General features: G+C 45.8%; 1 protein-coding gene across 1 annotated transcript in view; it reads right to left on the reverse strand.

The window, feature by feature from the left end:
- Positions 1–421: 421 nt before the first annotated feature.
- LOC144141243 (cyclin-dependent kinase inhibitor 1-like) overlaps positions 422–24326 on the reverse strand; it is a 34069-nt gene continuing 10164 nt past the window's right edge. Inside the window, exons 2-3 of the mRNA XM_077672802.1 lie at positions 7678–7787; positions 422–3712 (exon numbers count right to left, since the gene is read on the reverse strand). Coding sequence (XP_077528928.1) covers positions 7693–7787 — 95 coding nt within the window. The 3' untranslated portion in view covers positions 422–3712; positions 7678–7692. The remainder of the gene's footprint in view (positions 3713–7677; positions 7788–24326) is intronic.

Consider the following 24326-nt stretch of genomic DNA (forward strand, 5'->3'; position numbering starts at 1 on the left):
TGCTCTAACAATATTGCTAAGCAGCTTTATCAAGCCGCAGTGAAGCGCCTTTCAAGGAGATTTTCAGTTCCTTATTGATGCTGAAGCAGAAAAAAAACATAACAGAGCAGTCAGGGCATTTTTCTTATCAAAAGGGCCCCCAAAAACACATTTTCGATTGTGCTTACACTTTGTGATGGCACATTATAATTAATGAGCCGTTCTTGAAGCGTTCACAGTATAGTTCTGCTCTAAACATAAATAACAATCATGTGTTTTTGTTGGTAGCCATGTTGATGATCCCCGTTTGGTGAGAACAAAAGCATACAAATCTTACCTATGTGATAAAAATTGTTCAATGCGGCCTGCATCGTAATAAACTCTTCTAGAAAGGAGTGACAGGGACGCGACAGAACTTATGTTATAAAACGTTTATTGCAGACACACTATTATAAATTTCAATACCATTCCTATAGAAGTTTAAAAGCAAATTACATAGTACAAGTTATCATCACCGGTCCTTAGGTACAGAAATGGTTCACACAATGCATCATTTAGCGAAATTTCGACAAAATCAAGCAAGTCAAATTTCACTGCACAATTTTCATGCAAGACATAATTTTGCATCACAGGGTTTCGACCGCAGCTGTTTTAAATAACAAGGTGTTGGCACTGACCTTTGTCTCACACACTGTTTTTAACGTAACGTGTTTTGTATCCTATTATACTTTCCTCATTTGTTTTGAAATATTTACACTATTCCATCCAGATCTGTTGAAAGGGCAGATTCAAAACGTGTGCCACGACTTCTTTCTATGCCGTCAGCTAACGATAGGCTGCAACTGTTAAGCAAAAATGTGAGCCTAAAATGTAAACGCAATAGGTTTTTACACAATCGGCACACCGTTATTACAAAAATCTTCTGTAAATGGCTTCTAAATCAAAATGTTTTCATTTGAGTTCATTTCTTTGTTTTGCATGCTCGCCATTTTGAAAGAAAAGCTGCTGAGTTGGCACAGAACGTGTGCTATCTGCCATGTCCTCTGGCTTCGCTGTTCAATTTCCAGCTTGCCTTCCTTCTTTCATAGAAACTTTCGCAAGGAAGCTAATACACACTCCATTAGGGCTATACAGAAATAAATTCATGCAGAAAAATTAAGTCGGGCCGGAAGAAACGATAGCAATCTGGTTAAATGCAGATTTGTGACTAATGTTAGCAACTGAGTGACAACAGATGACAAGTAGACATTTTTTGCAAAAATAAAACAATTGCCAGCAGGAGCGCACCGTATTCCATAGGTGCGCACTGTATTCAACGTTTTCTTGTCCTATATGACCGCCACAACATGGTCGCTCTCCACGAGAAACCAAACTCAAGGTTATGTGCCAAAATATCAAAGCTAGAATTTTTATATCAATCTACCGGAGCAGCTCACATCGGTATGAAAATTTCTTAAGCAGTAGAAAGAGGCAACACAGCTCATAAAAAGCTCTTCCCTCCAATGCAAAACAATGTTAGGAGAATAGGTACGGTTCAACCGGATGATTGTGGCAGTGTTAATCGTTTGTGACTCTAAGGCCTTCATGTAGCTGAATTCCTGCTTCACAATCCGCGACACAGGCTCTCCATGATGCAATCACAAACTTGAACGATCAGGTGCGCAAGTATTCTATTAGCTAGGCATCTCAAAGACTACAACAGGAAGAATATTTGTTTTTGGTGTGTATAATATGTATTGAAAGGTTTGGAGTTCAGGGTAGTACCGAATAGGCAACAATTGCATTGCTGTCACTAACAATCTGTCAACATACCGTGCGCAAAATTTAGTATTTCTTTGCTTTGCTAAAAGACACCGAGCTGAAGGAATGCAAGTGCTATACTGGCTGATAATTATCGCTTTTTTTGACACTCGGGCTCCGGCAGTGACAATTCTAGATCACTATTACTTTTCAGTGTGGCCTTGGGTCTTTTCTTGCCCTAATTATCATTGTGAGTATTTACTCTGGGCGAAATATCAAAACATATTGCGATATAGAAATAGTACATTCAGCTGAAACAAAAAAGTCGGAACGCAACGTATGGTGATAACGAGTGAGGGATATACAATGTGAACGTGCGTGCGGACCTAGCTTGTATATAAGAAACCTTTCACCAGTGAAGAAGTACAAAAACCGCGCAGTAATTGTATTATATACTTTGGCAGTGAACATTTATTCCTGCAAAATACGCATACAAAAATAAATTTCACGAGTATTATTACCTCTCTTTCAACCATTTGTGAATATAACTATATAAATTGAGAATTCAAAGTTGTTAGGCACCATGTGGCGAGCTGAACAATTAACGAAAGCACGGAAGATTTAAAGGCAACAACTTTTTCGTGTAAGCCATTGCCTCAGAAAATACCAAGTTCAGGCTGTTTTTCATACCGAATTAAACTCCACATTGTGCGGCGTTTTATGCCTGTAGTACACAAAACAAGCGGCGATCTTGAAAGAAATTTTGGTGCGGAGTTTTCAACTAAACCTCCTCGCCTCCCAAGCTTTTGCCAAGCAGTGTGCCCGCCAGCATGAGTACCTACGAGATCTTGAGTGATTTGTACAGTAATAGCACTTTGAATAAATGATATTGCCCTTAAGATTTCATAAATAGTGGACATTGACGAACTGATCAGTCGATAAAAAATACTCCCGACGTGTAAATAGGTAATTTATATATACAAATCATATTTTGGTGCGATCACAATGTTTCTTTTTTTTTTGATAAAGAACCAAGTGTTCGTTTTCACCATAACACCGCATCATAATTAGAGCATGTACATTGGCAGTTATTTAAGCTGGCTGTATGCAGCATTCACTGCATAGTTGCAGTAGTCATTCGCGTTGTGATTTTGGCTGTTTTCGCCGGCCTGCAGTCCGTTCCGTATTGCGTTCTGTTTCTAATTTAAATTGCAGCGCCGCTTTAAAACGGAATATTAAATGACGCTTTTATGACAGGGCTTACATAGGTAATATCATATATATTTTATTGGCACCCTCTGAAACGGGTGTTTATATTTACAATTAACGGTACATATGACGGGAATAGTTGGGAATCGTATTCTCCGGGTGCCTGATACGTTCTTTTGACTTGTTCGTGACTACTGCGCAAGATTTTGATTTATAAAAAAGGAATTCCCCCATAAATTATTCCCACTGGAATTACAACCGGGCACAGTATGCTGAGGCTTCTTTTTGCATTGTCGGTACGTTATATGAAATACAAAAGAGTCTTGCGAGAACAGCATCAAATATTCTTATTGGGTACGCAAAATTAATTACTCCAATGGTAACCTAACAATGCGTGAGTGAAAGTTTCATCTATGGGGTTCAGTAAATTGATCGCGAAAAATCATGAATTTTCATTTTGTCAAATCAGGAGATCACATTATACAAAATATTGACCTGTGCGCACTGCCTCTCCGGTGCGACAACAATGAACAAAACTGTTTACAGGAGGCAGACCTCGCACAATTGTCAGTTGAGGGCAATATGAGCCAAATACAGATATGTTGCCGGGATAAATGGAGGCCCATCCCTAAGGGCTACAGGTGAGGATTGAATGGTGTCACAATTCTTGTCTTTGTTGTTTTTTGTATTGTTGCAGCCGACTACGGTGTGCAGGTGGCATGAAGAATCTTCAGCCCCAAACACCTAAAAGATCCTCTTCCTTGGGCCCCCTCATTTCAGAAACCTGCAAAGAGACGCAAAACTAAGTTACAGTCAATCAGTGTAAGCCCAGTGTCTGTTCTGAAAGAAGATTGCAATTCTCGTGTCTACCAGATAGATTTTGAATAAATAAGTTTTTACAGAGCTTCAGATATTGTGCTTTCTGTGGCTTGTTTACAAGCACCACAACTTTTGAGTCAGGATTTCTAAGCATCCTTAAGTCGACCACGCAGTTTTGCTATGATCGAAGAACTCAGGCTTTAACACCTCCGTTCATTCTCTTTGTCATGGTGTGATAAGACAAATGCACCTCAAATAATTCTGTAAACCTTAAACAGCTTTTTTCATAATAATTTGGCATGTCATTCCAAAAGAAGCCCAAATCATGCTGGCAGCAGAGTGATAGAGACTTGATGCTATTAAAAGCGACAGCGAAACCGTTCTTCATTCAAGGACGAGTATGTTCAAGGGTGAGACAGCCGAATCAGATTTGGGAGCAGATAAAGGAGCAGCGAAATCTCGATTTTGGAGCAGACGACCCTTGACTTGGAGCTGATAACGACATTTATTATGCCAGCTTAGGGGCTTATAAAATCTTTTTTTTGGTACACATTGGGGTAGTGGACTTTTTAATTGGTTTCCAATGTACACCACAGTGAAAGAGCCTTTCAATGAATTTTTTTTTACATTTAGAGTATCACAATATACGAAACTGCACCGACTATTTACAAACTATTTTTACATTATTAGGCTCCATGCATAGATAGCGGGAGAGCCGTTGAAAACATCTGATTGAAAAACTAGGCAATCGTAAGGCATTTTATTATCATGTGACTGCCGAAATTATTATTTTGTGATACCAGACCCGGCTGTACGCCCAAGTGTGGAGCCATGGCAAACGTTGCATAAAGCGAGGTGAGAGTAATCGCACCCCACATCCCCTCCAATTTCAATCCCGAAGGTCCACGTTCACTACCATCGTAATCTGTGTAACGTTGGTATGTTTAGTCACCTCTCTTTTGGCATTGAATTTCACTTCAGATAGACGAACCATAATTACTAGCGTGCAATAATTGCCTGTCCAGCTATCAGACATTGCTTGAACATTTTGCGGCGATGTAGCCTGCGCCGCCCCTTATGCAGTGTCGATCGTCCAATTCCCGCCGCTCGCAAGCTCGCTGTGAGAGGCAGCAATACCTCAGCGTTTTCTAAGGCCGGAATAAGTGGGAAGCTTCACTTCAAGCACGCACCACGTCTCACACTCAAGGCCGAAAGACGACGAGTTCGCGGGCACCACGTTGTTTTGATGAACTCCGTCTTTCGAGGAACGGAACGTCCCGCAAGAGATAAAACGACTAAATGTAAACCAAGCCAACCCAATAACCAAAACCACGGTGAAATCGGCGAAGAACATTCTGCCTGAACCACGATCAACTGCTTCGCCCGGCGGGCATATTTTCCTATCTTCACCACACCATTATGGTGGCGCCCAGTAATGTCGTTCTGGAAATATGGCGCTCTGAAAATTGCCGTTTTTAAATGCAGAGCAGTTCAGTAACTCACGATGTCACCCGCATTGACGTCCGTAGTCGTACTCCGCACCCCTCCCCTTACACTATATAAAAAAAATACTATCCCGCGCCTGGTTTCGATCCCTCGACCCTGCGGGCGGAACGCAACGTACATGGTGCTCTACCCACTGCGCCACAAAGCCGACACAGAATGGGAGGCTACAAACGCGCCTTATATCCTTGACTCATTCAAACTACGTCAAGAAGCTGCTGATACAACGCATTCAATACCACCAACTCCCCAAACACTAAACGTTAACGCAATACACCCACCCCCTATGCAACGCATTTACTCGAGTCCCCCTCGCGGGGAGATGGGCCCAATTTTTTTTTCCATCAACTGGCACAAGTAGTTATATCGCCTCCGTACACGTAAGTACTTTTTCTGCTATACTTTGCAATGGTTTTCGATGGGAAAACTTTAAAAACGCACAGAAGATAACATGGCCAAACCTGACATTCTGACTTTGGAAAAAACGACATCGGGAAAAATTTCACGTGGTTTTTTATTGAACAATCAATAAATTAAACCTTTGCAAACAGAATCACCTTGGGGTGCAGAGAGAGAGAGAGAAAGAGAACCTTATGGTGCAGGGAACTTATGCAGTAAGTCTTTTTCCCCATTGATATTGATGGGAGCGTTAAAACCCTTGGCTCTCTGACCGTTTTGGAGCAGTTTGGCGTGATTCACGCTTTTGGGGCAGCATTGCGCAGGGAAACAAATTTGTATCAAAACTGCTCGATATGCGCAGCTGTCGGCTTAAAGAAAACTAAAGCATAGACAAGCAATTCGGCAACATGTGACTCTTCGACTTCTATTGGTGGCGTTCCAAGTATACGTGTTGATGTGTTCACAAATTTTCTGTTTTTTTTTACACTACTGGGGTATTCCCAGGTGTGCATTTTGGAAAGCTTCATGTTTTTGCAGCAACGCCGCGTTGTTGTATTGCTTTTTCTTTGGTTCCCACTTCTGACAAAATCTTCAAGTTGTTTCAATTTATACCTCTCGTGCACCTCAAAACACGCAACAAAACGTTGATCAGTCAGACTGCCGAAAGCTAACGGAGCACAGAATTTTCCCACTTTACTAGTTAAGTGCCTTCTTCTTGGCTGCTCCCCGCTAGCTTAAAATAACGGAATTGAGTTATTTTAATCTGTGTATAATCGTAACCTTTTCTGCATCTCTTGTATTTTCGCTGCTATATATTTCCCCTTGTTTCAATAAAATTCAGTTGGAAGTAGCGCTTGTCCTCGTCTACTGTGTCGCTGTTTTTTTCTGCGCTTAAGATGAACGTTATGGAATACCAACTAGCCCGAACGCAAGCCCTTCTTCGGGTTTTCGTGTGGCTAACGCGTAGTGAACTACGACGAATTTGTGATACATTCGACTCCCGCCAAAACGAAGTCCACGGGGACCGCAAAAAAAAAAAAACGTCGAAGAAACCGAACTCCCAAGTAAACAAAAAGCACAAGGACACCATTTTTATTAGTCCGCAACACGTTTCTGTCTTTGACTCCCTTCAGAATCTCGACTTTCATCCCCAGGTCGAGCGTAAGTCACGGTTTGTCATGACGTTTAATACATATGCCTAAATTATAGGCCTCCAGCCTACCACACAGACTGCTAAACAATGGCTGAGAAAGTCAAAAGAGCGACGAGAATACGCTAACGCGAGGCTCTAGTGGCCTGCCGCATCATCAACTGTCCACTGCTCAGTTGCAAGGACGCCGACGCCAAGGAGAACACGGCGCTGTTTTTGCGGCTGAACATTATGAATTTTATCGAAAAAGGATGGTCATCTCGATGCTCCTTTTTTACAATAACTTCTAATTACCCATGTAACGGTCTTAAGCTTCGGAATATTGAGCGATTTACTTTTTTTTGGATTGCATGTGAAATTGACGGGGCCTGCACCTTACTTCCAATTAAACGAAAATTTCAGTTAGGTGACTTCGAATGGTCCACAGCGAACTGTAGTACGATTGGCAGGCCGTCGCAGCTTACACCCGTGCGCCGAATTTGCGGAAATCCCCTGGCTAGCGCATTCGACACCTCTAAGTGAATGCAACTTGGTAAAACCAACGCGATGCGCTACTGCCGAGCCGTGTACACGCACTTCATAATTTAAGACAAGTGTTAAATATTAGAGTACACAACCTTTTTCTTTTTCGCACACCCTCACTTTAAACCTCATTTTACTACATACGGAAAAAAAACAAGTAGCTTTAAACATAGGCGCCTAAAACGATAGAACTTTAAAAATAAAGACTAAAATAAATAAATGTGTGTGGATTAAATCGGGCATTCCCTGATTGCTCTTAGGATGTATTTATCATCAATGAAAACCTAATTTAAGATGAGAGTTTAGATGCCGTTGTTAAAAAAGCAGGTCCTTGGTGATAGATAAGATGCACTTACAAAAGGCAAAAATCTTCAGTAAGGTGTCCTGCCGGTAATCTCTGAGCGTCCCAGTACTTCGTCACACCTGCCTTTGAAGGAGCAGCTCTTGTCCTTTTGCTTATGCGAATCTGAAATCAAGAAAGAAGGCATTTCCACACCGTTAGAGCATCGTTAGAGCGAAAGGTTTACCGTTTCAGCAAATTACCACTGATCCTTTTACCCGCAAAAGAAGTAAATTTGAATGACCCAATAAAAAGTGTGGAGGAAAATATTAGCCCATCGAGGCATGAAACTTGGACTGTTCGGTATACTATAAGCTAGTAAAAAGGTACACATGCAGGCGCAGGCGCCACACACTTTGTGCATTGTTTAATTTTAAATATTTTACCATATAGGCGTTACTTTGGTACCTATATAAATGTCCCCATAACTGTGAAAGGAATGGGGTGTAAGAAGCTTGAAAACACATTTCTGTTTGGATGTGGTGTTAACGTGTTCAAGCAAGTCACTGCATTGCATCGACCGAGGGTTGGAGTGGGTTGTGCTAGTCTATTTAGCTCCCGTGAAAAGCCCCGTTAATGGATAGGTTGACCTCTTCTGTACAACTAAAGAATCTTTTCGCATTGAGGCCTTGTGTTATAACTGAAAAAAAAAACATTTGCCCCTGCTCATTTATTTTGCATTGGAAATATTTAAAATTCTCAAGAATTCTTTTTACGTGTCTCAATGTCAACACGGTCACGCCTACTGCATAAACAACGGTAAGACCACAGCTGGCAAGAAAGAAAAGCATTTGAATTGGTGCGGAGGAGTGAGTACGGCTACGCGGTTGTAAAAAATTTAAGCACTGGGCTTGGCGGTACCAGCCTAGAAAGTGAACAAACAGTTACAGGTTCGCTTTTTAACTTCAGTAAAGTAGAGTTCAAGTTTAAGTTCTCTAAACGCAAATTCAAAGGACTCGCAACGTGGTGTCCTTTCTTCATCGCAAATTTCAGTTGTCTATGAACAAGAGACCCTCATATTGACGGTTCGCCTGACGCAGTAAATATCCGTCTAGAGGAAAGGTTCTTCATGGAAGTGTTCAATTGCACTAGTAGAGGCAAAATAATTTGATCAATCATTTCGCAGTAGGTCGAAGAGGGGTGCGCGGAAGACGAAGATTGCTTAATTACTGAAGCCACCACGAAAAGCATCGTAAGAAATTGACCATGTTTTTTGCAAAACCAAAAATACCAAGCCTTAATCTGCTACGTAATCAAGCTTGAACAAAATGAACCTACGTTCTAGTTCCTTTCCATTGATTTTAATATATCCGGAATTGAAAGCACTACGTCCGTCGAGGACACAAAGAGATTCAAGTTCCAAAATCTTCGCAGTCGCCTGAAGGCTAAAACTTATTTAACCATGTTTGCAAGATAGTACAGATTGTAGTGCCGGACGCACGTCTAATATGCTTCCGCATAAGCGTAAATAACTTATAAGAGGACAGTTAAAATGCAATGCATCAAAGTGCGCTCCCCTCTAAAAGGGCGGCAGTGTTGAAAGGTAATGCTTTAAAAAGACCCGTTTTTTTACCGCCAGTCAACAGGCAATGTCTACAGTGCAAAAGGGGAAACACCGCGGCCACATCGAGGAGACCCAGCCTCCGCAACTTTTTTTTTTTTGTTATAGCACTACAGCCAGGGAGCACAGCGCTGAACGTGCGACCTCCCTCTCTGCGGCTTCCGAGGAGTCGGTGACGCAAACTCCGCGCAGGTGCGCGTCCTCGGCGCCTGTGAACAGAGCAGCAGCTGAGCAGCGCGGCTGTATGACGGAGCCCGTTCGCCTCGCATCGCAGGACCGGTTGCCCTAGCACAGCGGCGGCCGATCATTAGGGTGGAGGGGGCCCCATCGGCCATCGCGCCGAGGCCCCCGGGCGAACCCTGCTGCTCCCCGTCCTCCGAGCGCACCGCAACAGCGTGACGCCTGCTTCCCGTCAGCCGGAGCAGAGGGCCGCGCTTCGAGCACCTGTGGCCGGCTGCCTGGGATGATGGCCTTTTGCCCCCTGGCTTCTCTCCGCGCGTAACGACGGCCGGAGGACAACGCCCACTCGGCTCGGCCCTTGCTTGTTTGTTTTCAGATATCGTCTTTTTCGTGGGAAGAAAACGAAACTGCATGTTGTGTACACATTGGTGTACATTTGTGGGTTTATGTACGTACTTCAGCAGGCATGCATGGAAGCATTCCTGTATGTGTGCACACATTGTTTGTATGTATGTATGTATGTACGTACGTACGTACGTACGTACGTACGTATGTATTTATGTATGTATGTATGTATGTATGTATGTATGTATGTATGTATGTATGTATGTATGTATATATGCATGCATGCATGCATGTATGTATGTATGTGTGTATGTATGTATGTATGTGTATAAGCCATGGAAGCAGCGATTACCTACACATGTATTTTCCGTGCCTGTAGCAAACTCTAATAAAGTTATGTATCTTGCAGAAAGTTGTACGTTGGAAGCAAGAAATGAGCAGCTGATGCAGCTTGCAGCGGCACAAAGCCCCTGAACACAACGCCATGATATCCGCATGAAATATCGCGATAATGTCGATAACCAAGGAAGCACAAAGACGCGCGCAGCTCTGAAATCGTTGGAAACGAAGCAGACGGGGATCCTACGTTTTATTGGAGGAATAGTTAGTTACATTTCTGTGTTAGGCATGCGTGATTTGTTCCCTACTCAGCGCGAATAAACAACGCCTCTGCGTCCTCGAGTTGTACCATAGGCATTAGCTGCTCAACAGGCAATGAACTGTTGATCTGCTTCGGCACGTATTCTGAAAAGGAAAACAACTTCGTCTCGCGTTTGAATGTGGAAAACTACACCTGTGTGACGGGCAGAACGCCGTTTTCTTTATGGGTCCTCAAAAACACTCTGGCACTCCCCTCGACGAACATGGCGGCGACATGGACAGCTACTTATAAACATGTCTGTTTCCAAAACACGTTTCGTTCACGTTTGGGCAACTACCTTTTTATGGTGTTCATTCAGCACTCCGTATATTTGAATCTGAACGACAGAAGCCTCAATCTTTGTTTGCTCCTTCAGTGAAATTCAGCCTATTCCTGCATCCCCGCTATCACGCGGATGGCCATTTAGGTGGACCTCTTTGGAGGTAAACTGCCTTGGGAAACTTTAACATGCCCATAACTTCAGCTATAGAATACTGTTAAAAAGGCTCGCATGTTCTACCTGAAAATCGTGTTCCTTCACGCGTGCCGGGTGATACGTCAAGGTCCTTATGGCTCATTATGCTATACATGTATTTTAAAACTGCACGGTAAAACATAACTTGGAATTAATTTGTATAGCGTCGGTTTCACCCAACAACTCAATTCTGAAGAGCGGAATAAATAATTTGTTTAACACACCGGCAAACGTTATGCATCCAAGAGTTGAAACCTTGCTTCACATTGTGGGTACTTTTGAATTTTATCTTCCGACAAGAGACTTTAATTACTTCTGTCCGAAAGTTTTTCGCCTCGTCCAACTCCTCGGCACATAATGTCGGTTGCCGCATATAGAAAGCAGGTACATGTTTGATATTCCTTTGTTTTTAATCGGGTCCAATCTCTTCTCAGGACTTCGTGATAACTGCTTCAGAAAATTTGAAACAGGGGAAGAAATCACTTCACTTGAAAAAAAAATGGAGTGATTAACGCGCTGAACAATAAAACCGCCAACAATAGGACTGCCGGAGTTTGCCCGTTCTTACTTCCTTCATTTGATGACAATAACCTCCCTTATACTGGCTTGTGTGTTGTATGCATACGCATGGGTGGCTGCTGCAGATGAAAAATGTAAAAGTCGCAGCATCAAGAAAACTTTGCACGCCGGAAACACTATCCAGATGTAAAACAATTAGCTTGTTGCGCGTGGCCATCAATTTGTTAGAGAAAAAAAACGATATAGCAAATTCACACAAATGCATTCTGTATCAAGCAATTGAAAACAGCATAAAACAAAAAAAACGGTAAAATGGGCATGCACTGTCCGAACAGATGGCGCCAAGCAGTAGGAATGTGGGAAAATTCACATTGCCGTCATGAAGACTGCGAGGAGAGGGAAACACCCGGGAGAGGGGAACACGGAAAATTAGGAAAGGAAGAGTGGGGAGGAAATTACGGGGCAACAGAGTCAGGAGGATACAGTTGCACAATGAAATGTGCAGTGGAGTAGGCAGATACGCGACCAATTTTCAAAGCGCAGCTTTCTTTATCGCACTGATAACGTTGTCGTAACCACAACGCCCTGCAGGACGGGCAACTTTACAGAACGGGGGTGCACATTATTGTGATGATGGTAACAGAAGAAAAACTCTTCCCGTGGTATGCATGCAACCTGGGTCCTTCGCGCTATGGAGCGGACGTGTAACCAATTGCACCATTACCGCATACGCGTCGCAGAGAATTTCCTACTATTCTTGTTGTGTGGGCGTTGACTTTGTACTTTGGCTCAGTGGAATAATAAAATACCAGTCATCTATTACGTGCCGCCTCTTCATTCAAACAGTGCCAGCCTCTCAGCCTTCACGGCATTTCCTCCTCGCCAAAAGTTTACATCCCCTCCGTGTAGCAAGACGATGAGCTGAGACGGGCGCCCGGCTTTCTCGTGAGGGATTCTCTTGCTCTCGTCTACTCACTTTGGATTTTGACTCGCAGGCAGTTTGCACATTGATTGTTGGCGCTTCGACTTCCATTGCAGCGGCTTTGACTTTGCACTTCGCCTCTCAGTTTTGCCAGCGTTGAAGCAATTGTCGCCGTTAGGCAGAAAGGCCTCCAATTTTCCGTTGCACCAATCTTCCCACACTTGCGTAGAGATTGCACATCTTCGCTACTCCATCCCTCTAATTCCTCGTTCCGTGTTTAAAAAGCGCAGATTTCCCGCTCGTAGTCAGCGCTTTCAGCAGCATCCCGATCAGCCGTAGCGGCAGCGACTCTGATGCTGTTCCCCCGAGTGCAGCACCCAGCGGCAGCAGCCAGGTGACTTGGCCGTGGAACTGGTTGGTGGCGATGCTGAGGTGGCCCCCGGCGGCGGCCCAGGCTGTGTTTTGTACACAGTGCGCGTAACCGGTCGCTGCACCCGGCTTTCCCGGGAGTCCCCGGGGACGCGTCATGGCCACGTCACTTGCTCTCCCCTCTCTCCGCCGCTCTGCAACTGGCCTCTTCTGGGCGCGGGTTGCACCGTAACCTTCGCGCTAAACAGGCCTTAGGACAGCATCGCCCTGATCATGTTTTGGTGGGCGTGGCCAGAGAGTCTTTCTCTCTTGGCAGGCTTGCACAGCTTAACACTGCTAATGGCACAAAGAAAACACACCAAGTTTGAAGATGCAGAAAGATAAGGCACCGGGCTGCCTCTCAAGGGGGGGTGAAAGCACACGTCACTTACGCCGCCTTCCCCTCTTTCTGTGCAACTGGTCCCTTCTCGGGCGCGTTGGCCCATCACCCCTCCGTCAACAGGCCTTATGACGCCTTCTCCAAAGGGACGTTGCTGTAGATACGCCCCACCACTCTCATGGTTGGCCGGTTTGTACAGTTTTGCACTTTTAGAGAGACTAATATAGCGTATAGGAAGAATTAGGAAGATGAGCCAGGAAGGTGTTTCTACAGGGTGGTGAGAGCACCACGTGATGCGGCACACCTGGCGAAATGCGCTCCTAAACTCCGTCGCCCGCATCACCGGCCACGCAGCTTGTTCCCTCCCCTCCGGACGCCCCGGGGCTAACTTTTTCGACTTTCCCCTTAATACAGATGTAAAAACTGAAAAAAAGCTCCTAGATCCCAAATATGCATGGTCTCCTATCGCACGACTTCGTGTCGTTTTCGCCGCACGTATACCGGGATCTCCAGGTGGTCTTTCCTAATTTGTTTGCGCCTACTCGTAGACCATGTGGAACACGGACACGTGATTTTCCAATCTGTTCTTTTCGCATAAATGCTACAAAGTTGCTTTCTTTAGTATGGAGATATTGAGAAACCCGTCTCCTAGTTGCGCCTTTCGTGACGTCACGTTGAGCACCTTTATAAGGTGCGCGCATCTCGGCGCAAGGATGAACCTAACCATCATTAAGCAGCAATACGACGATAAATATTACGCGCCTTTATGGTAGGATCGATATTCACAATATGGGGCGTCAATATTACGCAACAATTTTGATCAATATTACGCCCCTTTTTGGTAGGATCACTTTTATCGATGTCAAGCTCCAATATTAGAATCAATGTTACGTTACTTTTTGGAACGATCAATTCTTTTCACTGAATTTTATCGATGCCAAGCTCCAATATTAGAATCAATGTTACGTTACTTTTTGGAACGATCAATTCTTTTCACTATAAGCGCCAATATTCAGCGTCAATATTACGATCAATATTACGCACTGTTCCTCCAGGATCAGTCTTGCCATTATTAGGCGTAAAAAGTAAGCATAGATTTTGGACTTATTATTAGGCATATTCATCGCCGCAATATTCTCGATTGGGTAAAATCATAGAATGAGCAGAGTTACGGACAAATTTACGAAGGGAGTCATGATTTTCTTTGATCAGGGCCATTATTTCAGGTGTTTGTATTTCACAGGGAAGAAAACCTGATGCCCGTTGGGAAACACTTGCTCCCGGCACTTGCTTTTGTTCCTGGAAGGTGACAGCATTGTTGCTTCCTCAGCCATTACTTAAGCCAGCTTTACTGCCTCGAGGATCTCATCATTATACTCGTTTAGCCACTGCCATAAAACAAAAAAACCTCACGCTGTTACTCCCTTCAAGAGAGTCCCAGCTGTCATTGTAAATTTATGAAATTGTTCTGTGATGTTTTTCAAGTGAGTCCCTCTTCTCTTCCCTCCCTATCTTCATCCTCCTTTCGTGTCCCTTCAACGCAATTTTCTCTTTCAATTCAGTTCAATTTTTCCGCACTTTCACGGCTCACCCGCCAACTACTTCGACGTCGGCTCTCTATTGCTCAATTTTTTTTTCTTACGCTCAAGCCAGCAGGAGCTGCTTTGAGCATTCCGACAACAGGAAGCGGTTTCATTTCAATTCAACCACGAACGTTATCACCGTCAGAGAAAGTTCGTTTCCCTCCAGCGCGTTGTCTGCGCTGCAGACGCTTGGCTGGGAAATATCCGCTGCGCACCCTTCGCTTCTCATTTCGTGTTGAACGAGCATTCAAACAGCACTCCTTATGAACAGTGAATGCGAAAGCATCAATGTTCAATTGAACGGCGTGGATTGCTACATGCAGTTTTGCGCTGCGACTGAATGTGCACGCCACACAGACAAGCCGGCGCGGCGCGTGATTGCGATGCCGCCGGCACTCACAGCCGCAGCTGGCATTATCCGCTTTCCACGTGGCTGCGCAGAAGAACTGGCATTGCCTTTTGGAACGTAGCTTCTACTATGGTAGGCTACGTTTTTTTAGATACTATGGTAGGCTACGTATTCGCTTCCTGTACGTGTGTTTTTTTAAGCGAAGTTTCATAGCTCAGTGATGGCGTCGGCCGCTTCAGGAACGTGTTCCTGGGAAGGAACATTTCTCTGATAATATTGATTATTGTGAGAGAAGTGAAAGAAAAAAAAAACGCCTGCCCTGGTCGGACTTGAGCCTGGGACAATCAGGTATACAGCCAACATTTTCAGGCTGCGCCACTGCATCTTGGTAGGAGCATTTAAGATTTGCAAAGGCGTGCAAAAACCTGCAAAATTACACTGAAAAATCCTGTACCCCTCCGTCTACCCGATAGTTAAACGCAAAACTCTGCTCGCGCAAAATCAAACGGCGAAAAGTAAAAAAGCCAGAGATCAACGAGTCACCGTTTACACCGCCTGTGAGTCAAAGCCCAAAAACAAATAAGGAATCTCTCGCGAGAACGCTTGGTGCTCAATCATTACTCGTCATTATACGGAGTGGTGCATGACTTACTTCGAACGGAGCTCATATAACGGAACGCTTGATGTTCGCGTGCGAGAAGATTTCGTCTGCCAACGCTCACGCCCGCACTTTTGGTGAGTTGGTCCTCCATAACTTTTGTATTTTATTTAAGCCAATTTAAAAAGTAAAAATTGGACAAAGCAGAGAAACTACAGCCCCACCATGCATGCCTGAGCACGCCTCCCCGCGACAGAAGGCGCTATCTCAATGCGCCGAGTGAAAGAAGAGATGGCAGAAAACCAGCTTGAGTGGAACATGCCATCCCTCACGCATTATAAAAATGTTTCACGACTACAAAATCCGCCTGCACACAGGATTTGCTTGCGTTGTACATGAAAGCCGATAACGCTGCAATAAATTATCCGCGTTCTGAAGTCATTCGTTGCCTACAGTACCCGTTCCGCATAATAGATACATAACACGCACAATGAGACTGCATCGTTAAAATGATGCCGCGTACACCACCTATGGTATTCTTTGAAATTAAAATATCCAAATTGCGGAGGCCAAAAACCAAAATCCTGACGCATTGTAGAGGGCGGCTTTCAGAATGCGGCACGCTTGCGAGTCCTTCGCTTCTCACTTTCGTACCCCGGTGTCGTGGGAGGCACAACCGGTTTTCTAACGGTTTCTGAGTAGCGCGGAGGCCAACCCCGTGCCAACGCCCGCACATATCCAGATTTCCGGTCACGGCCGCAGATATCGTTCAGTCAGCGCGTTCATGGCTTCGCAATGCGGCGACGTTAGGCTTGACCCATTTTTTTAGCTCTACAAAACGTTTTGGAAAATATTCAGTGCAGAAACGTCCAAGATTGCTCGAATAAGGTTGCGTCGTTTTGTAGAACGCCGCGATTGCAGTCACTAGCTCAAGGGAGACAAAACAAAGACATTGAAGCATTCAGCCTGCGTGAAACCTTCGGAAGGGGCACGCCGCGAGCGCATGTTTGGCGACAGGCAGCTGAGAATTGAAATGCTGCTACGTTGTTCCTCCTATTTGCACCTAACAAATTTTAAAGCGAAGCTTTCAGCCTCCCACTAATGTCGTCTGTAGACCATCCAAAACGCACTACAGGAAAGTCAAATTTCTCTGACGATAATGAAGATCGTGGGTGAAGTGAATAGGTTAATATGATAGCTAATAGGAGTTTATTGGTATAACTTTTATACAGCTGAGAGCCAGAGGCAGCCAAAAGGCAGGAGCCCATACACCAGAGTGCTGGCTGCCTCCTCAGCTGTATGCTAACAATATGTAGGACATGTGAAAACGATTATGATAACATATATACAGATGAGGTTAGTTATAGCTATATATACAGTAGTATATACGGGTGAGGAGAGGTGCCGTGCAGTTGGTCACACATCTCTGTACCGCACCAAGTCTTTGAATTCCCCGACACTTTGGGCCCTCCTAGCATCGACTGGCAAGGAGTTCCATAGCTCAGGGGCTTGGATGAAGAGGGATTAGGAGGCACTAGTGGTGCGTGCGAGGCGCTGCTCGAGTCTCACTGGGACGATATAAAGTGAAGGCGATATAAAACATTTTATGTGGTCGGAATGGAACCTCGGCCCCACAAGTTATGAAGCCAATTTCTAACCGGTTGAGCCGTTGCGGCGCGATCGACGCAGTTTGGATTTCTAGAGGCGCGCATGGGCGCGCAAAGTTAGACACAAAACGCACCACTCCGTCTAACGACGACGATGGGTAAGCGCTAGAGAGAACTATAAAATGCCGGCCCACCAGTAAAGCAGTAGAGTCCACAGACGCAGTGCAGTAAACCGTCCCGATTAAAACAGGTGTTCGCGCAAAGAACGCAAATTCTAACGTCATACTTTCGTTTAACAGCTTCTTGGGTGCTCCGTTTGGTGTTCGACTTGATTTCGGAAAGATTCGCGTTTCGACTGCCTTTTCGGCCTGCCCCCTATGAAGCAGTGCAAAAGTGGTTGTCGTTACGCTGGACTGCAATTTATTCCAGTGCTATTTACGTTCACGAATTTTTCGGGGTAATGCAACATCAAGCACTACGTCTATAACCGTCATGCAGAATGTGCTACGTGAGTTCGCTCCAGTATAGGTTCTGCCGGAAGCAGAGCCTTTGAACTTGATAACTAACCTATAAGAACTTCCACTGCTAAACAACCATTATTCCGCCGTATTTGCCGTAGGCACCGCTTCTTTTTCTTTGAATTATCCGGTTTATAATTCCAAAAATGTGTGCAAACAACCAAGAGACAAGACTTGTGCCTACAGGACAGGCGAATACGTGCTAACACATCGCCGTGGGTAATTTACTGTGGCATGGTGCTATTTGGCCATTGAATTCAATGGTATGAGTGAGCTAACAGGTAACATAATCAAGATTAAGGTTCAGCATGCTACTTTGATTATTCCGAGGCGGTGATGTCTTACTAAGGAAGTAGGAGCGCAGCACGAATGCAAGGCTTGTACCACGAGTTTGGCCCGCCCCAGTTTGTCTGTGTTACAGGCATAACCACTTTTTCTTGAATAAACCACTAAGTATACAACGGTCGACATGAGAATCACTGATTTCGTTAACGAGCACCTGACAAAAAAGCATACACAAGAATGTTAGCTTTAAATTTTCAATGCAAAGATGGACTAAGTCTGTGCTGTGAGGGAACAACATCCTCGTACAGTGGTCAAAGATAAATCACGGCACCTTCCGAATGCTCACAAAAACTGATGACCTAAGTTGATCAATGCGCCACCATGTACGTATGAGCTAGCATACTCGTGGATGTGCTGAGCCTGTTTGCAACTTACGTTGCGAAGTTTAACGGGGAGCTAAACCCCCATAGGCGTCGCCAAGACCGCTCGAATTTTCCGGGTGTCGTGAGAGGGCTTCCGTTTGTATTCACAAACCGGCCAGCATTTTGTTCCAGCGTTCGTGAGGGTTTAAGAAACGAGAACCTCACTTCCCATGGGGTGCAACAGGATGCGCCTCCTGTAAACAGGAACACCCTAGGATAACACCCTTGGAACACCCTGTGTTCCAAACGATTGTTGAGCCAAATTTTTATGATTTACGTTTTTGCTCTTTAGGTCCTTGCGAGCTCACAACACATAGTTCGCTATAGAAAACTGGCCAAAATTGTGTTCATGTTAACCACCAGAGCCGTGAACGGCATCCAATTAGGTTCAGCCATTCTGAGCCAGTGTGCTAAAGCAATGCGCTAATATTCAGGTGGGCTTGAAGTGCATCGCAGGGCTAATTTCGTGAACACATAAGCCTGCTCCCGCCGTGCAAACAAAGGATCGCTCAAGCGGTATAAAAATTACTAAAACTGCCCAATGGTGCAGGAATAGAGGTAAAGGACAGTAAAGGTGTCCAAAAAGCTAATGATGGTTTTTATTTCTGTGTTTTTTTATAGTGATTCGTTTAGAGACCTTTTTTAACGAGTCGAGTTCTCTTCTCATGTGTTCCTCCTTTAGTTTTGTGTATTAGCTCTACTGGGGAACTTCGCTTATAGTTGGTATCTTGCACTAGAATGTCCCCTGCCGCAATCATTGCAAATTATCTGCTTAATTAGTAAAATGTCCGTGGTTCATGGGGAACATTTTCATTCGAATGACGTACCGCAGCCTCGGAAGCGGCTGAGTGAGGTGGGAAATTGCCTGCTGAGAACCACGTCGTCTGCAGAAGGAAGCTCCCTTTGGCAATACACAGCACCTCCGCCATTAACTGCAACGTCTTCAGAACCAAGAATAAGAAAAAAAACTGTTTCCAAGAAAACCACTTTTGAACGCGAGACAGTGCGGTGCGCCCGGATGATAATCGCCACTTCAAACAGGAGCAAGAACTACATTTCGTCCGCAACATTTTCACCCTAAATAAGAACCAAACTGCGACCCCTCTGCCAAGTTCTATGTAAACCAGGGTCAATTTACAGCTCTCCCCTCTTCTTCAATGCAATAAAAGCTCGGCGGTGTACCCATGTTTTCGGTGTTGCTACGCAGGACGAACCGCCACCTCTCGCAGGCACACAAACGCCATGATGAAAGTATAGCTGCTAACAAACGCCCCCAAGAAGGGCGCGCACGCCCCTCAAAGGAATTTTCACCGCCCCCGAAAGGGGGCCCCGAAGCAAGTGCCTCACGCCGCCCCAATACACTACGCCAACTGTTCTTCGAAAGAACAGCGCTTCAGGGAACGCCATGTAAGCACCTGGGTTTCCCGGAGAACTGGGCGCGACTCCGCGCATCATTGAGCGGGGGTGAAGCTGCGGTTATCGGAGGCACGCCCTTCCTCGTGTGCCAACCAAAAGAGAGGCTCCGCCACGAGGAAGTCATGACGGAATAGTCTGGTGACGCAACGGCAAAGGGGCCGCGCGGGCCTTGGGGTCAGAATCGGGCGCCCGGAAGGATTCCCGGAAGCCATAAAGAGGCATGACTGGAAAGAGCGCAGGCCAGCTGCGGGACTTCCTTAAACTCTGAGGCATACGTCTAGCGATGACAATGCAAACGCGTCGTCCCGAACTTCTAGAAGGCGACTTTTGTGTACTGCCGACCGTCGTACAGGCTCAGTTTAGGAAGGAGCTTTGCAAACCAACGCATTTATGACATATCCCTTTGAGGGTTCCTCAAGAAAAGCGAAGCGTACGTTTGTATCATCTCGTAAAGATGGTCGCCGTAGGTGATCATTTATCTCGTTTGGTCAAACGATCCTGTGCGAGAATTGTAGTACCAGTTTGCGAAGTCACGTCGAGGCACCCTCGCTACCCTCGCAGAAAAGCAAGGTGGACGGCCCGTCATGCAAAGAACATTCAACTAACGGACTCCACGTGAGCTTCTTAATTGCAGCCGAGAAATAATGTGCGTCTGCCCACGCCATGTCCACTCTCGCTATGTCATGGCCAAAATAATATTGTGAATGTGACAAGTAAGGTGCTCCCGCCAGCAAGTTCCGCATTTTTCGTCGTTAAACAAGGCGGACTTATCCGGAGTTCGACGCCAGCGGTGCTGTCGTGCGACGAACGTAGGCCAGCCATTTTCGGGATACATTTGTGGGGTCTCCTTTTGAAAATCCTTCGCAGCCTTGCAGAGGCCGTTATCATTTCCAATACTAACCCAAACCTAACTTATATTTCAATAAATATTAACACTAGCATCCTTAAGAAATCAACCAAGCTTTTCTTCACAATCAGCCGCGGTTTCCTTCGCGTTGATACCAAAATATGTGTTGCTTCTCTCAGTGCTAATGGGTGGCGAATTAGTTTATTTATTTTACATTGTCTTATACACACTTCTGTGGCAGAATGCTTTTGGCGGTGTTTCGATACTGGTCAGCTGAAGTCGGCTTCAAAGCTAACTTGCCTTACAAATGAAAAATTGTCCACTCTGGTGATGACAAACTGTAACAGAAAAAGGTATGGAGCTGGGACGGTGCCCGTATGTGTCGTAATTGTTTGCATCCACCTGAGGCAAACAAATTCTGCAGCGACTGCCATTTTGGAAGGCAACGGTAGTTTCTTCGTACGGAACGTTATAGTCGGACAGTCCAAAGCATCACATTACAGCACAACAAGGTAGCACAACGTGTAGCATTTTTGTAAAAATAGCTCGGCCTCAGTTTTTGTAGCCGGAACTGAAGCGTGCTGAATATCGGGTAATTTTTCCTCATCCCTAGGCGTTCAAAGAGTGCGTCCTATGCGCCAATCCACACCCCCATAGACGGAACCCTCGAAGTATAAATGATGTTTACGTAGCCCATAAACATAGGAGAATTCGCAACCTGATCAAGCGATTAGTGATCTCACAAACCTTAGACGGGGTACCCTTAGGTCATGGCATCTCAATCGAGCCCTCGCTTCCTGTCCTCCTCCTTCTCACCAAAGCGTTAAGTCCCCCTCAAACAGAAAAGTAATTCTATCTGTTTCTTTCTCTCCCTCGCTGGGTGTGCTTGAAAAAATAAATAAATGCACTGATAAACCGCAAGACGCCCTAACTAACGTTCCTGAATAGGATGCCTCGATTCACGCGTCCGCCGGCAGTTTGGAGCAGGTATACGCTGGCGCCGCCATTTTTTGTTACTCGCTCGCCGCCGCTGCAAGTCATTGTATCAGAACCGCACTATATGTATTGCCGCAAGGCGGTTTACTGACGAAGTTTGAATCATCTTATCTATTTCTCGTTGCTCGGTCTTGTGGGTAACGAAAATAAAAACGCGTCGAGCACTTTGACCCAATAGCGGCTGCACGAGAACCTTTAAAGGGCTTCTGCACCCTGTACGGTGGCGTTGCCATCGAGGCACCCTATTCCTGAAAGGGGCAGAAGGTTTCTGAATACTGTTGGTTGAATAAGTGTGCTGCAAGCGCAATAACAAGCGCAGCAACCCGCAAAGTTAGCTAGTAAGCTATCGCCGACGTTGCGCATGCGTGCCGTCATTCGTGCATGGCTTCATTCATAAATGGCGTGAAAACGTTAACTTCCGCGTGAGATCGACAGCGCTAGCTGACGAGATGAGACAGGGTAAATACGAATGTGTTCGTAAGGCGCCAAGTTTTTTAGAAGCCACAAAACTAGTTCTAACTGGTCGGGAAGATAATTTCAAACGACGGTGTCAGGCTTGCACCCGCATGAAAAGTGCGCCTAATGGGTTAATACATGCGTTTGTTTTTGTTGTCTCCCCGTGAGGCCTCAAATTTTTAATACAAGGCATCATCCGTGAAAAAAAAGATACGTGATTTGCAAGTTACAGCCATTTTCATCTCCTGTTAGTCTTCCCGGATTTTACCTCCTCCTAACGAAGTTCCCCTAGACTATTTCGAGAGCGGGGTGGCAAGCGTTACACTTCAGTCTTAGAGACGTCCGCTTGCATCATCACCAAGTTTGTCACTTCAAAGCATACGGATTAGCAGTGCATTTTTTAAATATCTCTCTGTGCTGAAAACGCACGTTTCTGTTTGTAAACAACCGCCCTCTCTCCACCAAAACACCCCACCCCTCTCGCGTCGCCACCGGTCCCTGCACGAAACAATTCCACGCCCTGCTTCGGCGCAACCCCACACCCCTCGAGGCACCGGCAGTGGTTCGGGGGCTCTCTGGCAACACGAACGTTGTTTTGGCTTGACGGGGAGCATCCCGCGGGCCCCTCCAAAGGGCGCGCCGGTGACGAGCCTGACGAGCAAGTAGGGGCGGGCTGCCCTGACTGATGAGGCGACGAGGGAGAGGGGGGCAGGAGGCCGGCCTAGCTGGGGCAATGCTCGCGACATTTCCGCGCCGAGCCACCCGCTGGGCGAGCTGGGGTGTACGGTAAGCTTCGCTCGGCGATGGCGTTGGCCCCGTAGCGGCGGCGTTGAGGAGTCAACGGCCGCCTCCGGAGTCATCGAGCTCCCCCTCACCTGGTGCTCGCCGAGGGGTCAGTCGCCCTCGCTCCTGCCGTTGCGAGGAGCTTGAAGCGATAGACCGGTCAGCGCCGCGCATTTTGTCGGCGGCGTGGAAGCGGGCGCTCTGTCCAGCGCACCGTTGGCCTTTGGGAGGCCAAGCGAAGCGTGCCGCGGAGGTCGCGCTGTGCAAGCTCTAGCGCATACCGCAGGACGGGCGAACCAGAACGCGAGCGCCGGGTTAAATAGGAGGGTGGATTAAGGGGCTGATGAGTTGAACAGGCCGCTCTTACTCGACGAAGTGCGGAGCGTGCGGCGAGAGCACGGAGCATGAAGGTAAACATAGGGTTAAGAATTCGGAATCGGAAGCGCAACGAGCGCAGTCCGAATGCGCGCTATGGTAAGCATAATGAGGCTCCGACTTCAACGTACAGTGAACTCAAAGCTTTCATGCGGATTACTATTTATTGTTTGGTGCGTCTATGTAAAGTTAGGGCGAGAAGAATGGAGGTTTCTTGGTGCTTGCTCCCCATATGCGGCGAATAAGCCAGGGAGGATGGTTCCAACTGAACTTCCACGCTTTTCTTGCATTCACAGAGAGGACGAATGGAATAAATATTTATTTTCAGCCAAACGCAGATGGTTTGATGTGAAGAATTTTTGGCGTCAAAGCACTATGACCAATGTAGATTGAGAGCAATGTGTTGCGCAATCGAATTTCTTTCAGTTTCGGGCAAACCTTCTGTGGTCGTCGGCGTAAGGTTTGGGTGAATACTAGAACTTCGGCAGGCACAGACTATCGCTGAGAAGGTCTGGGAAGGAAGCGCGTCCAACCAGCAAAGTTCATGTTCAATGCTCAGCGTTTTAGGGCCGCTAGGGGCCACGACAAGCAAAAATAGAGCAAACACACTGAATATACCTGCGATATTCGTCTTTTGTCATCGGACGATAATTTTTTTTTCATTACAAGCTGGACATTTTCAAAAAATAGCCGCGCATCTGCTTGCGACGCTGCAAATGTCGACGCAAGACAATAACAGTCTTCTACCGCCCATGTCACGCAACTGCCTCTCCAGTCTCAACCGCCTGCGTCTCACGCTATTTCCATCCTGTCTCGGTCCCCCCCACGGAGGTTTCGGGAGTTCAATTTTGTCTCATTCGCACTGCTGCGCCTTCTGTTGAGACGTTTGCGGCTTACCATTTTAGCCACGAGGGCGAGATGTGGCCACAAGTCTTTTCCTTTTTTTTCCCTGGCTAAAACACTTTGTTATACGTTTTATTACCAGTCGCGAAAATTGAACACACCTCTACTTTTAACACGAGAACAACGCAAACGCCAGT

This window comes from Haemaphysalis longicornis, unplaced genomic scaffold (genome assembly GCF_048455015.1).
Source record: "Haemaphysalis longicornis isolate Haplotype H1 unplaced genomic scaffold, Haemaphysalis longicornis Haplotype H1 scaffold_6, whole genome shotgun sequence".
Classification (NCBI taxonomy): Eukaryota; Metazoa; Arthropoda; class Arachnida; order Ixodida; family Ixodidae; genus Haemaphysalis; species Haemaphysalis longicornis.